The sequence below is a fragment of the Haliaeetus albicilla genome, chromosome 7 (genome assembly GCF_947461875.1).
Source record: "Haliaeetus albicilla chromosome 7, bHalAlb1.1, whole genome shotgun sequence".
Lineage (NCBI taxonomy): Eukaryota > Metazoa > Chordata > Aves > Accipitriformes > Accipitridae > Haliaeetus > Haliaeetus albicilla.
In genome coordinates, this window is record NC_091489.1 from 1,021,534 (window position 1) to 1,035,380 (window position 13,847).

Sequence of the window (13,847 nt, forward strand, 5' to 3'; positions counted from 1 at the left end):
GCGCCGTGCCCGCCCCCCGCCCCGCCCCACCGTCCGTCCCCAGCCCGGCCCGGCGGTAAGATGGCGGCGGCGGCCGAGTGCGATGTGGTCATGGCGGCGCCCGAGGGACTCGGCGAGCCCGAGAGCGAGGAGACGCGGAGGTAGGGCGGCTGCCCCGGGCCGGCCTCGCCCTGCCGGGCAGGGGAAGGGGACGGCCGGTATCTCCTCCCGGCGGGCGGGGCGCGGCCCGGCCGGGGCCCGGCGGGCGGGTAAGGCTGAGGGAGCCGGGGGCGGCCCTGGGCTTGCGGGGGCGGGAGGGGGCCTGGGCCGTGGCGGCGGGGCCCCGGGGGCCTCGGTGCGGGGGAGCCGCAGGTGCTCGGCCGGCCCTGCTCCGCGGAGGGGGGGGTTCAGGGCCGGGGGTCCGTTGAACGGGCAGGGCCCCTCCGGCCTCCCCCGCGGGGCCGCGGGCGGGCTGTGGGAGCTCGGGGGGGGGGGGGGGCGCAGCGCCGGCGGACCGCGAGCAGCGAGGCTCGGGTGGGCGCCGGCAGCTCCTGGCCTCGGGGGCGGCGGGCAAGGCAGGGTGCGCTCCCGGGGAGGCTTCGGCAGGTCCCTGCCCGGGGGGGTGGGGGGCAAAGGTCTTTCTCCAAGCCGAGCCTCGTCCCGCGGGGAAACGCCGGCTGCTCCCCGCCGGGGCTCCACAGCGAGGGCCCGCAGTCCCACCCGGGGCTGCGTTCGCTGCCGGGTGACGCTTTATTTTGGGATGCCCTGGCTGCGCGACCCGTGCGAGGCCTCATGGCCTCCGTGTGTACCAGGATTAGAATGCACACCCTGTAGTGGAGTCAGGCTGTCTTCGGTCAACTGGAGTTTGAGTGCCCTAGAAATAGAAATAACGTCCTTTCTGTCTCAAGGCTGCATGGGCTGGTGTCTGAAGAGCGCTTTCTCCCATCGCTGAGGACGAGGAGGAAAGTATTAAACTGTGGTGTAGAAGGGAAGCTTCAAGCTCGTAGGTTTGAGTGCTCTTCGCTTCTTCATCATACCCAATTGCCTTTTCGCTGGTACCGTTTCAAACCTGCATGCAGCAATTTTTACTCTGTCCTGCCTTGGATAATGGGAAGAATGTCAGTTGCAGGCATGTGTTTGGGCAGAGTCCTGTTCTGAAAAGGTTATCGTAATTCAAGAGCCTCTTCAAGTTCCAGTAGCTGTTTTATTTCTAAAGTGATCTGGTGCACCTTGCCCAGGGGAGCAGACAGTGGCCTGAGGCTGGGGGTGGTGGGAATCCCAGCCTTTCTTGCACATTTTCTTCTCAAGAGCAAGTGAGCTGGTTCCCAGCAGCAGCCAAGCATTGCAGTCTCTGCAGGCAGTGAGATGGGAAGGTCCGATGTCTAGGAAACTCTGCTGGTTCTGCAGCATCTAAGACTGGCAGCTGCTTATCTCCTGGGGAACTGGGGAGGAGAGGACTATTTCTGTAGAAGGTGAGGCAATTGCTCTAGGAAATTATTCAGTGGATGGAATTAAAAGGAGGAAACAAAACTGAAAGTAGCCTCTGAGGAATGGTATTTTCAAAATAATATTGATGGCCTGGGGTGTTTTGTGCTGCTTGTTTACTGTCAGAAATTGAAGGCTTAAGGAGCTGTGCTGGGAAGGAGCTGGCTTCCTGGTGATGTCATTCTAAGGAGTTAAATTAGATGATGTTGCTGAAGAGGCACCTGGATGTTGTGCATAGAATACTGACAAATTGCATGGCCTGTAAAGCTGGGAAAGCCCTGTTTATGGGTAAGTCATTCCTTCCCCCAGGCTAATTAAATGTGTTTGAAATGTTAAAAATATCCAACTGTAAAAGCTGTGCTGAAGGCACAGTCATCTTCTGATAGTGACCTCTAATGTTACTCTTCCTTCCTACTTCCCAAGTTTTGTGGCAGAAGCGATGGGTGCAGGAAACCGGTCATGAATAGTATGATCTTCTTGGGAAAGGCTGAGCAGGTGCAGAAATAGAAGAATTCGTGGGCAGTGTTTGGTCCTCGCTCTGCTCTGAGGGGAAGGTTTAGCTGCGAAGAACAGATGCAGTCTCATGCATCTGGGTTTTTCTTGGTGTCAAAAGGCCAATGCCGTAGTTTGTGGTTGTTAGCATGCAGTGCTTTTGTTAGGTGCTTTCACGTTTCCTTTTTTGTTGTTGTTGGGATATTACTCCTTTATCCTGCTAAAAGAGAAACATACAGGTCCTAGGAGATGATTATTGTACTTCCAGTTATTCTTTTTGGGTGCTCAGAAAGTGCAGGCCTTACACACTCATGCCTTTCTGCCAGCCTGGGCAGATTTTCTTGGGGTCCTGTGCGTTAACCTTTTCTCTACTTTGGCCCTTCCTGGCTTGCATCAGTTGCTTAGCTTCTGTGGCTTAGCTGATCCAATGTAAATTAGGGTGATAGTCACTGTGTTAGGGAGAGTAGTTGGAGGCTTAATTAGGTATCTAATGTTTGTAGAACATCTTGAACCGTGAAGGGGCTATGCAGGCACTCCACGCTAATGGGCATGAACAGACATACACTTGAATCTGATTTAGTACAGCCTTTATGGTGTGTCTGTGCTAGCTTCTATAAAAAACCAGCAACAATAAGTGAAAACCTTTTTTGAATCATTGCTGTAAGTCAGCATCAGGGGTTTCCATGTTCGGTACTTCTGTTTAGGAATTACAGTGCAACAAGATACAGATACTTTGCTTGAGGACTCACCTTTGTCTAAACACGTGATTCTGTTCTCTGGCTTAATAAAAATTAGGAAATTAGCAAAAGTGGAGATCTGTGTTTCAGAATGACTGTAACTAATGCACTGAAACAGCTGAAAACATGCCAAATGGCTCACTCACCGGTTGTTTAAGGGACAGGAGTAGTGTGTGGTCACAGGATAATTATTGTCTGCTGCTGCATAAATTGTGGGGGTCCTTATGGAAAAGGGTTGATGTAATTGCATTAATTTTATCTGCTGGGTACTGGTGCTGTTACTGCCAGCTCCTCTGCTGGGCAGCAGCTGATGAGCAGGGGTTGAGTTGTGGTGCAGTGTCAGGGACTGGTTCACCTGCAAAAAGTCACTGTTTTTAATTAATTTTAAAGGTTTCTAACCCATGGGGACAGTTTTTTCCTGGGCCCAGCTGGTCTGTGAGCTTGGGTCACTGGAGTTTTGCCAGGGAGAATTTCCTTGTCATCTTTATGGCAGCTCTAGATTCTGTCTGATGTGCGTGCTGAAGGCTGGATGTTTCTCCTCATTCTTCAGCACTGGAGGATGTAGAAGCCTCTTAAAAAGAAGTATCTCAAATTGTTCAGAAAATATCATTATGAAATGATCTGCCCAGACTGTTGGTTTTACAGTGCTTTTGCTGCAGACTTCAGATGTACTGATGCCTCAGTAAGAAATCATAGTTAACCTTAGTAAAGCAATGAATGTGAAATTTGCCACACAAAGGAAATTGTGCAGAAGTCAAGAAGGTTTCACACCTTGCCTGACTTTGGGTCACTAATTAGTTTGACAGATGTTGCCTGGAGGTTGTCAGGTGTTGGTGAGTAGCAAGAGTCTTTCCACTCCTTTCATGCTATTTTGCATGAAATGAGTTGCATCTTGGTCAGGCTCCTTGTGAATAAATGTTGTTACTTGACTGTGTTCACAGAGAGTGGGGGGGTTGAGTCAGCTGTAGGGGCACCGTTGGGAAAGTTCCACTATGCCTGTTCTACTTGTAAATGGGCACTTGAGTTTCCCAGGCTGTAAATCCAGCCTATTTTACTAATATGTAATTACTTTATGATCTTATGATAATACAAAGAGCAGCAGGAGCTGCTTGCATAGTTGTTTGCTCTCCCATAAATTTGCAGACTATTTGAATACTCTGAATTATGTAGTTGCTTAATATAGTATGAAAAGATGGTCAGTACCTACAGTTCCAGCCTGTTTCTTTAACATGAGACATGATTTTTTAGGGTGAATCATGTTGTAGATGCAGTTCTTTTACCATGTAATTCTTCCAGCTGGCTAGCTTCCTTCATTTAGGCCTCTCTGGAAAAAAGCAATCTCTAGCTGATTCTAGACCCTTCCGTGGGTTTTCACGACAGCTATGATGTGACCCTGCCAGAAATGATCATGCCATTGCTATGAATTAGGTTAATACTGAGCTCTGTGAGCGAGGTGTGTTACATAACTGCACAATTAAAGTTCGGGGCTTGTCTGTCTGTTTTCACTTACAGCTGCAGGGAGAGGTTTGGTTCATTTCTTTAATTTCTTGTGGCATATTTTGGCTCTTGCGGCTCTTGGTCTTCCGTGTCTGAGTTTGTCCTCAGGTATTGGGAATGTTCTGGCTGTCTGTAGAGGATGGTGTGGGGGTTTTGTGCGCCTTCTCTGGAGTAAATGCCAGTTACATTGCAGTTGTCTGCTCTTGTGAGAGACTTGAGGCAGACCTTTGCTTTTATGTTTCAGCTGGTGAGTCTTTAGACTATGCAGATATTTACATGTACAGACTCAAGATTTCCCTGTTTTGGGGCATGCTGTGAGTAAATGTCATTTTCGTTTCTGTATTGCAGCTAGTAGTAAAGCCACTCCTTGTTCAGTGGGGGGTGCTGGTGTGCAGATAAATGTGTTGCGTGGTGTACTGTTCTGCTCTGTGTTCAGTTTGGTCTCTACTGCAATAGGGTCAGCATGATGCTGTCTAGCTGCAGAGGGTGATCGCAGTATATGTTATATATGATTTTATGTTGTTTTCTGCACCAGAGACAGAAAACACAAATGCTACTGATGGGAGATTATATATATTGCCTTTGCTCTAAATCATCACTCAGAGCATAAAACCTAACCTGGACGAAGGGTCTCTGAAGTGTACAGGGAAGATACCTTGTATAGCTCTGTGGCCCACATAGTGTTTGGCTTCTCTTCCGAGTCCTGAAAGAAGGGAGAGGAGAGTATTGTATGTCCAGTGGCAAATATGACAGCTAATTTTAAGCTCTAGACATCTGCCTGCTGTAAACTGTATTGAGATCACCAAACTTATTTTACCCCAACAGCTGAGTAACATCCAACAGCTGAGAATCTGGACTGGATTTCAACTAAAAAAAAAATGCCGGATAAAGGCACTGTATCCTATTAAAGAAAAAGTCTCTGCAAGAATTGCTTAGAAAAGGCAGGTGTGGTCCTTTTGTCAGAGCATCCCAAAAAAGATTGCTTGGCCAGGACAGGATTTTGGAGCCTTCCTTAAATCCTAGATATTTTAGGGTTTTTGTCACTGTTTCGTAATGGTGGCAGGAAATGAAGTAGGAGTGAGAGTCAAGAGGGCTGAGAGAGAGCAAGTCTGCCACCTGCTTAAATGCTGAATTTCTGTAGGTGGGTAGTATTGCTTTGAGCATGTACCTGTGTGCACGGGCTTGGTGCTAGCACATCTAGACCTAGGAGATGCGTTTGTACAGATCCCCCAAGTTTTCGACGACTTAGAAAATCAGGTGTGTTGCGAGATAGGTCTGCGTACATCTCGTTAGGAGCTGGCGTAGGAGGGGTTGAAGCCATGATCGGTGCTCGAGTGGGGGCAGTGTGTGGAAGCTCTGAGGAGGAGGCAGAAGTTGTTAGGCAAATGTGGGATTGTGTCACTGGTGCGCAGGATGGCTGCTTCTCATAGCTCTTCTGGGAACAAGCAGGGGCTGAGCTTTCAGCAGGGCATGGGGAATAGAAGGAGCCTTGTGATGGTTCCTTCTCCCACCAGGCAGGCAGCGAGCTCCTCGCAGTGTGTCCCCTGAGCCCCTGGGTGTGCGAGGGGAGCATCAGAAGATGCGGCTGCTGCTTGTCTTGGTGGCAGGTCCTCTAGGGTGACTGGGGCCAGAGCATTTGAAGAATTAGGGGTCCTGACAAATGTTATAAAAGAGGAAAAAAAAATGACTAGCTCGCAGGGAGAGAGTTACTCCAAACAGTTCCCTCCTTGTGACCCCTTGGTACATGCAAGCAATGAAAGACAAGCTTCTTCCTGAGATCCTTGGTGCAACTCTTCCCTGTCTTCTGCATCCAGTGTGGAGAGACCCTGAGAAGACACTAACCTCCCCTCACAAAGCAATCTATTCAGCCTGGATCATATTTTTAGCAAAGCACGATTCTTCTTCAGTTTCAAAAGTAGCAAGTGGGGAATGCAGCCTACATCAGTGTGAGATGCAGAATGATCTCATTCAGGCTGCAGCATCTGTTTGGATTGAAACAATTAGCAGTGATATCAGGAGATCTGCATTTTTTCTTGTTATAGCCAGAGACCATGGTAAACAAGAACTGTTTTCTCTGTGTGCTTTCTATGTCAGTGGAGCACAACTGAGGAGAGATGCTTCTGTTCTGTGTCTAGGAATTCAGACCACAAGCCTTGCATTTCCAGCAACTGTCTTTACCTTTATGCTTTGGAAGGAGTTTGCTTTTTCTTTCACAATCTTTTGTCATCATTAAGCTTTAAGCCATGTGAGCAATAGAAATACCTGTGTACTTCCTTTCTGCTAGTGTTATCTGAGGTGCTGTGACTTGTTGATATGTCAATCTGTTAAAGTAAATGCTTGAAAGGAAAATAGACCAATGAAAAAGAGTAGAAAACAGTAATTCTTGTGTTTGTGTGTTTTCTCTAGCATCTCAGAATACCGGTGCTTTGTGAAAGTTGTTTTTGCCATGTATCTCTTTTCTTTCTCCTATTTTCCCAGCTCTACCCAGCAGTTTGTTGGCAGACAGGATGCTCTGGCACCCAGCCCTTTAGCTGTATCTATTAGACGATGCTTCCTTATAATGTGACAGGTAAAATTGCTAAAAGACTTGTGAATCAGGGACTGGTATGCTAAGCAGGTTACGATGGTACCTCAGATGAGTTCTGCCTTTAATACTGTTTACCCTTTTCTTTAGACTGTACAACAGAGAGCTTCTGAGGGAAGGAACTTTAACAGGGTCTGTGATTTTCTTTTCCATTTATGATTACAGAAACAAGAGAATAAAGTTTTGGTTAAACTACTTACTGCCAAGGTTCCAGAAGTGCAGAATTGCTGATTAGTTTTTCCACTGCATTTTGAATGTTTGATCTGTAATATTCAAAAAACATGGTTGGACACATTTTTAATCATGCAAAGCATGAGTCCTGCCGCTTGTGATATAGATCCATCCAACAGGCACACAATCATTTCTAGATCTTGTGGCCCTAGGGAGGGAGGAGCACGGAGGGGTGCTGTACTGCTTGCTGTTCAGGGTCTGCCAGTGTGCTGGCTTCTAAGGAAGAGCAAGGCTGTGGGACAAGCACCTTCCTTGGGTGAGGTGGGGGAAGGCTGGGGTGGAGGAGGTAACGGCAGTTTCCCCATGTCAGATGGTCGAGTTTATCGTTTGCTGGAATAGGAGCGGGTGCAGCAGGGATGAACTGAACCCAGGAGCTGTGACAAGACACTTCCGAGGCAGTGGGGTGCGTGCGCTAACCCGTTTCTTTGTCACCCTGTTATTTATTCATCTTATTTCAAATAAATACATCAATGCGGTTGTCTGTTCTTTCTGTTGCTTGACTTCAGCAGAATTACAGCAGGGCTGCATCTGGTCCATTGCCGGAGTGTAGCTGATAGCAAAAGTTAAAAATGAAAGTGAAGAGCATGCACTTCAACTGTGGCCTGCGGGCCCTCGGTGCGGCAGCTCCCTGTGTCTATTGTTTTGCCAGCTGGCAGAACTGAGATGGCTCAGTGAAAACAACCCTTTGCATGAGGCAGTTGTGTGGGAATGGCCAATGGCAAGCCTGAATGAGGTTAAAAACATGTGAACTTGTTTCAACACAATTCCCTTTGTTCTTTTTCTAGTAGGCTTGCTGAACATTGCTCTCCTTCACTGGTGGGGTCCCTCCTCCTCGCTTCAGCTCCTGCGCTGCCTTTGCCGAGATGTGGCCTGGGAGCGCCGGGGTCTCTGGCAGCGCTCTCCCCTTGGCGAGGACACTGCGACTTGAGCGCAGTCTGTCCTGGGTTGGCAGCTTCGTACAGAGGGCAGCTTCCAGTAGATAAATGCATTCCTTGCGTAAGGATCTGATCTCTAGGTACTTCCAAAATAAAAATGCTAAGCGGTTGTCAACTCTTACCGAGTCTGCTCTGCACCTGCGGGTCTTGGATTTGGCAGCTTACTAAAATGCAGGACTAGTCAGCAGTCTTCCCTTCAGTTTTTATTTTGTATACTGAAAGAGACTTCTCACAGCAGTACATTCTAACAGTATGTCCTCTATAGTAAGAGCACCTTTTCCACACTTTGAATGTGTTGTAGCTACAGCATTCAGTGAAGACGGTCAACTTCTATCCTTTTAGGTTTATTAAGAATGTGATTTGTGAAAGACAAATTTCTTTGCTTCCTCTGGGCAAAACCCAGTCCTGTAACACGCCCAAAGTTGCATCTAATTTTTGAGAATTTTTTTAAGGTGTACAGAAATACAGAAGTGAATCGCTTGCATTATACTTTCTGCAATAGATAAGACTAAATTTTGAAAAGTGAACATTATCTCTGTGTTTATAGTACCTGGTAGACTGAAGATTGGCTCTGACTCAGGCCTTTGACTGTTACAGTAGTGTTGCCAGATGCAGAAATAAAGCTCCTCAGCCCCAAGAGCAATTGAACAGCCCATGCATACTCTGGAGTTGGGTGGAGATATTTGTATGTGAAAGGTCCTGTGACTCTTCACTCTCTAGTCCTGTGTTCTCTGATTTGGCTTGCTTTTATTTACCTTGGGTTTCCCTGTAAGTAGCTTTCCTGCAGCAAGTGGTGCAAAGACACACCTTTGCTTCTGGATCCTTCTTTCAAGAAAATGCTGAAGCCCAGCATTTCAGCATAGCCTGGAAGTGACCCGTGTTTGAGCCCACAAGGGCAACTCTGCTCTGGGAGACTGGGGGATCACCCAGCTGTTTTAGCTTCCTTGGCTTCTGCTTCATTGCTTCAGCAAAGGCTATGTTCAGATCAGCTGGTAGTCATCCAAGAGGAATATGATGACCTGTAATAATCAACTTCACCTGTACTGCTTGTGATAGAGTCATTTCCCCTGTGCAGGTGATCCCTGCGGCTGGGCAGCTCTAGCAGATGATTGCTAGTTGTTGAAGGAGAGAGTAGCTGGGGCTTGTAGATATGCTGGCCGTGTCCCTGGTGGGACATGAAGGGTGGAGTCTGAGCTGGTCTTTGTTCCAATGGTTAGAATTTGTCTTTGTGTGGGGCCAGAGTTCTGGTTGTGCCAGCACTTTGGAGAGCAGACAAACAGTGTCTGTCTCTCTGGCTACAGCAGTGATGTCCCAAAAGCAAGATGCAAGTCTTGACTGCTGTATCTTAAGAGTGGGGTGATGCTTCTTTTGAGTTGACCTCATAGTTTTTATGTGTTAAAACAGTCTAGAAGGGGAAGCAAATGAACTAAATCACTGCATTTAATTCAGTGAAGCTGAATTAAACTTAACACAATGGTACAAGTTCCCTCTCAGACTGTTTATCTAAAAAGGTGAAGGTAGATGGGAGAAGAAAGAGAAGGATTTAATTTCCTTCAGGCGAAACTTTGTTTTCAAGAGTTTAAGGGATGCTGCTCTAAACCATATGTTGTGTGTTTTTAAATGTCCTAAACTGTCTCTGCAAATGCTTGCTCTTGAGCGTGAGGACTATTTCTGGACCTGTTGCCAAGGCAGTGCCAAGCTTCTACTTGAGGCTTACACCCTTATTTCTCTTAGATTTAGCTGTCTTGTGAATGTAGAAATTGTTCTTGGCCCTGTTTCTTAAGTATGTGGGACTACTTCTGAAAGATAGACAGTACTCTGTTTCTTGACTTCAGTGATTGCTGAGGTTATGCAGCACCTCACGGGAGTAGGATAGTGTGATTAACCATGTACAACAGAGTTTTGCTGGACTCTTAAGAAGCCAGTGCTTCTGAGACTGAAGGGAGGGTAGTACTCAAAGGTGGCTTTAGTCTGCTATTGCATTCCAGTAATATTCGGCTAGGTAATATTCGGCTAGGTAATATCCCTGAGTATCCCTGTTCATGGCCCTGGTAAAGCGATGAAGTATCTGAGAGGCAGGAGGACATGAGTCGTGCTGTTTTCTCATGGACAGTATATACAGAGGAATTCTCACAGCAACTAGCTAGAAGCATTTAGGAGCACTGAAGAGTTGTACTGAGGTTGCTTGGGGATCACATGCTTGGTCATGGTCAGAATCTGTTCTGGTGCTCAATTCCTTTTAAAATGTGGTGGTTTGCTTCTTTTCAGAGAAGCTGAATCATTCAAGGAACAAGGAAATGCATACTATGCCAAGAAAGATTACAATGAAGCATACAACTATTACACAAAAGCCATAGGTAAGAACATTTGATGATAATATTAATCTTTGCTGAAGACCATGTCTAAAAATCAAAGCTGGTTATTGATTTAAAATATACCAGCAGAGTTTCTAACAGCACACACTGGATGAAAACTTTTTGCCTGCTTTAATTACCTTGCAAAATTTCACCAGATTGATAATGCAACTCAGTGCCAATGTGGGTGATTGCAGCAGTTCTTTGTTTCTCCTCCAGCCAAGATATTCTTAACATGAAACCAGTCCAGCTTTCTCTCTAATGCAGGGTCAGCAGTGCTGTCAGACTGAACGCCACAAACTTTTGTTCTATATGAGTTTATTCCTGTGCATAGTGTGGGGAGCAATAGTATTAGACTTGCTATTCAAAACAGCTACTTGACCATCGTGCGTCATCTTAAGCCACTCAGGTGACGTTATAGATCGGGGAGGGAATGTGAGTTTTTAATCCAACCACAGCTTTTTAATACGTTCTACAAGTTGTATAGCTGCTTGCATTATACTAACAGTGAGTGCTCTTACATCTTCTCCAGATACCTGTCCTAATAATGCCAGTTATTATGGTAACAGAGCTGCCACACTCATGATGCTGGGGAGATTCCGAGAAGCACTGGGAGATGCTCAGCAGTCTGTCAGATTGGATGATAGCTTTGTAAGGGTATGTGAAAAATTTCATGCTTCTTATTCATGTCTCAATACCCTTGTCTCCACCTACTGCACCTCTTGCAACTCCCTTTTAACTGTCTTCTCAGGGCCATCTACGGGAAGGGAAATGCCATCTTTCCCTAGGGAATGCCATGGCTGCCAGCCGCTGCTTTCAACGAGTTTTAGAACTGGATCATAAGAATACTCAGGCACAGCAAGAGGTAAGAGGTTCTTAAAATTTAAATATTCCCAGTAGATGAGGCTGTCAAAGGGAATGGGTTGAACTAGTAAGCCTTTCACTTCAAATTTGCAAGGTGGAATCACAGTCATCATTAGTAATGATACTTTGCATGCTGTGAGGTAATGGGAAAAAATGAGATGCTGTCAAACTCTCTATATCTGTTTTTCAGTAGACCATCAGGTCGCACAGTTACTTTTGTGTGTGATTGTCTCTTAGCAGAAAAGCATGGAGGCTAAGCTGGTCTTTCACTCAGCACTCCAGAGGAGAAATGGTGAATGGTAGTAAGGCAGCAGGGAAGTGGGTGGTGCAGTGTGTAGAAGGTTGCTGCCACTTTTGTATCTTATTTGCAGGGGTACATTTTCTTGGGCTACCAGTTAGGTCACTTGATTTCAAACTGATCTTAATGCTGGCAAAACAATTCATGTAATCTGCATTATTGTTCCATGGTCGGCAGTAGTTTTTGCTCTGATGCTTTAGGGATTGGCTGCTTAAATGCTACTTGATGGTGTTCTAGAGCACTGACTGTCCTGCAATACTTGCTGTGTTCTCCTGTCTTTCAGCTGAAGAACGCCAGTACTGTGCTTGAGTATGAAAAAATAGCTGAAGTGGATTTTGAGAAACGGGATTTCAGGAAGGTAAGATTAACTTGATTGTTTGCTGTAGCATTATGAACTGACATATTTTATGTGGCCAGTTCAGCCAGATGCATGTCTAATTTCCCTGCCTAATATTAGCTGGGGCCTAATGGGAGGTGCTGTACAACATACTTTTGCTATTGAAGCAGGGCTGTCTTGTGAACTGTAATAGTTGTGAAAATGGCAGAGCTCATGCTCTCTTAGCACTGAATGAATGAAAAGTGAAGAGGGTGACAGGCTCAGGCTGAGTATCCTCTATTACTGTTTGCTTTGCAGGGTGAGTGGAACCATGAATGAGCTGTTTGATACAGATTTTGTCAGCAGCAGCGTTTGATCACGCTTTGCTCCTAAAATGCATATCCAGGATTCTTCTTTCTCAACTCTTTAATTAAAAAAAAAAAAAGGGCAGTCTGCCAGTATTATAGTGAGGGTCATTGAAGGAGGAATGCAGATCTGCGTGGGGCATTCTCTATTACTGTTTCTAAATCTTTCTTCCCAAGGGCTGTAACAGGATGCAGCTGGTACTGACCTGATATAACAAGAAATGACAGCATGAAATCTGAAAGGCAAAAAACACTTCTCATGCAACTGTTTCTGTTCAGTGGATGCATGTAAGGCCCAAGTTTGGCCCAGAAAGGAGATTGTCCAGCACATTAAGCTCATTGTTCTGGTCACTGACTCTTAGGCTAAGCTCAAGATTTTGGAAGGGTAAATCCCAGCTTTGTGTCACCTGGTTATGTGGAGCAAATGGGATGTATGGTCAATCTGGATTTCATGTGTAGGAATTGCCCTGCCTGTATTGCATGTTCTGGGCTTTTGCATCTGTCCCTTCACTTCTCCCGTCTCACTGCACTGGGGAGGCTTGCATGAAATGTGATCTTTGTTCTTGGAGAGCTGCTCTTGCTCCTTCCTCACCCAGAAGCCATTGGCTTCTCAGTCAGGAGCACAGTGCTTCCCACAGCAGGCAATCGTGATGTCACGGGCTGGGGAAGCAGATGAACCTTGGTGAAACAATGACCCTGTTCTCATGCAGATGTCCCCACCAGAGAGGCAAAGATGGAAAAGACCTATTAGATCACCCTGCCCATTGCAGTTAGACCAATGTAAGATCAGTCCCTGCACTGTACTTTTTTGTGTTTTGTCCAGTCCAAACTGTCTCAATCTATAGAATTTCTGTCCTTCCCATGTGTCTTTATAATGCAGGAAACGGGGGCAGAATTGTCTTCCTTGGCTTTTTCTTCAGGGCCTACAATTTCAGAAGAGTTAAAGGGATGGACCTTCTACAGGTGTCCCTTGAATTTGTGTAGTGCTATGTCATAGTAACATAGCAGGTGCCACAAACCTTTGTACACAAAGCCCTTTAAAAGACAGGACAAAAAACCTGCACATGAGGAAAATTTTCTAATGAAATATGCCTCCAGCAGCAGAGGAAACAGGTGTCTGCACGCTTATCTTCCTGTTCAAAGACAGATATGAAATCTCAAGTGTGGTAATGGTGCAGCCTTTCAAATTAGGCCTTTGGCTATTTGCTTTGCTCACATTTGTGTTTTTTCTCACACCAGGTTGTGTTTTGCATGGATCGTGCTTTGGAGTTTGCTCCTGCTTGTCACCGATTCAAAATCCTCAAGGCTGAATGTTTAGCGTTATTGGGTCGCTACCCAGAAGCACAGTCTGTAGCAAGGTGAGTGTCTTAAGGTCTAGAGTTTGAGGAATAGCTGATGGTATGTCCTGGCGGCTGCTTGTTTTCCACAGCCGGAAATCAATGAGGGGATATAAAAAAAGAAATAATCCTTAATGCAAATTGTGATGAGGAAGGGTGTATCAATTTATCCCCTTTAAAGGTAATCTTACCAGGAAACTATTTAGACTCAGTTAATAACCAGCAGTCTTGCTTGAGCAAGTTTCCATACTTTTTGCACATCTGTACCATAGGCGTGATAAAATAACTAAATATCTCAGCAGAGGAAGAGTGCTTTTGGAGATCAGAAGGAAACTGGAATAGGGAAACATTTTATTTTTTTAATATGTCTGTT

General features: G+C 46.0%; 1 protein-coding gene across 1 annotated transcript in view; it reads left to right on the plus strand.

Moving 5' to 3' along the window:
- DNAJC7 (DnaJ heat shock protein family (Hsp40) member C7) overlaps nucleotides 1-13,847 on the plus strand; it is a 25,767-nt gene continuing 11,920 nt past the window's right edge. Inside the window, exons 1-6 of the mRNA XM_069786327.1 lie at nucleotides 1-140; nucleotides 10,209-10,297; nucleotides 10,827-10,951; nucleotides 11,046-11,159; nucleotides 11,740-11,814; nucleotides 13,377-13,495. Coding sequence (XP_069642428.1) covers nucleotides 61-140; nucleotides 10,209-10,297; nucleotides 10,827-10,951; nucleotides 11,046-11,159; nucleotides 11,740-11,814; nucleotides 13,377-13,495 — 602 coding nt within the window. The 5' untranslated portion in view covers nucleotides 1-60. The remainder of the gene's footprint in view (nucleotides 141-10,208; nucleotides 10,298-10,826; nucleotides 10,952-11,045; nucleotides 11,160-11,739; nucleotides 11,815-13,376; nucleotides 13,496-13,847) is intronic.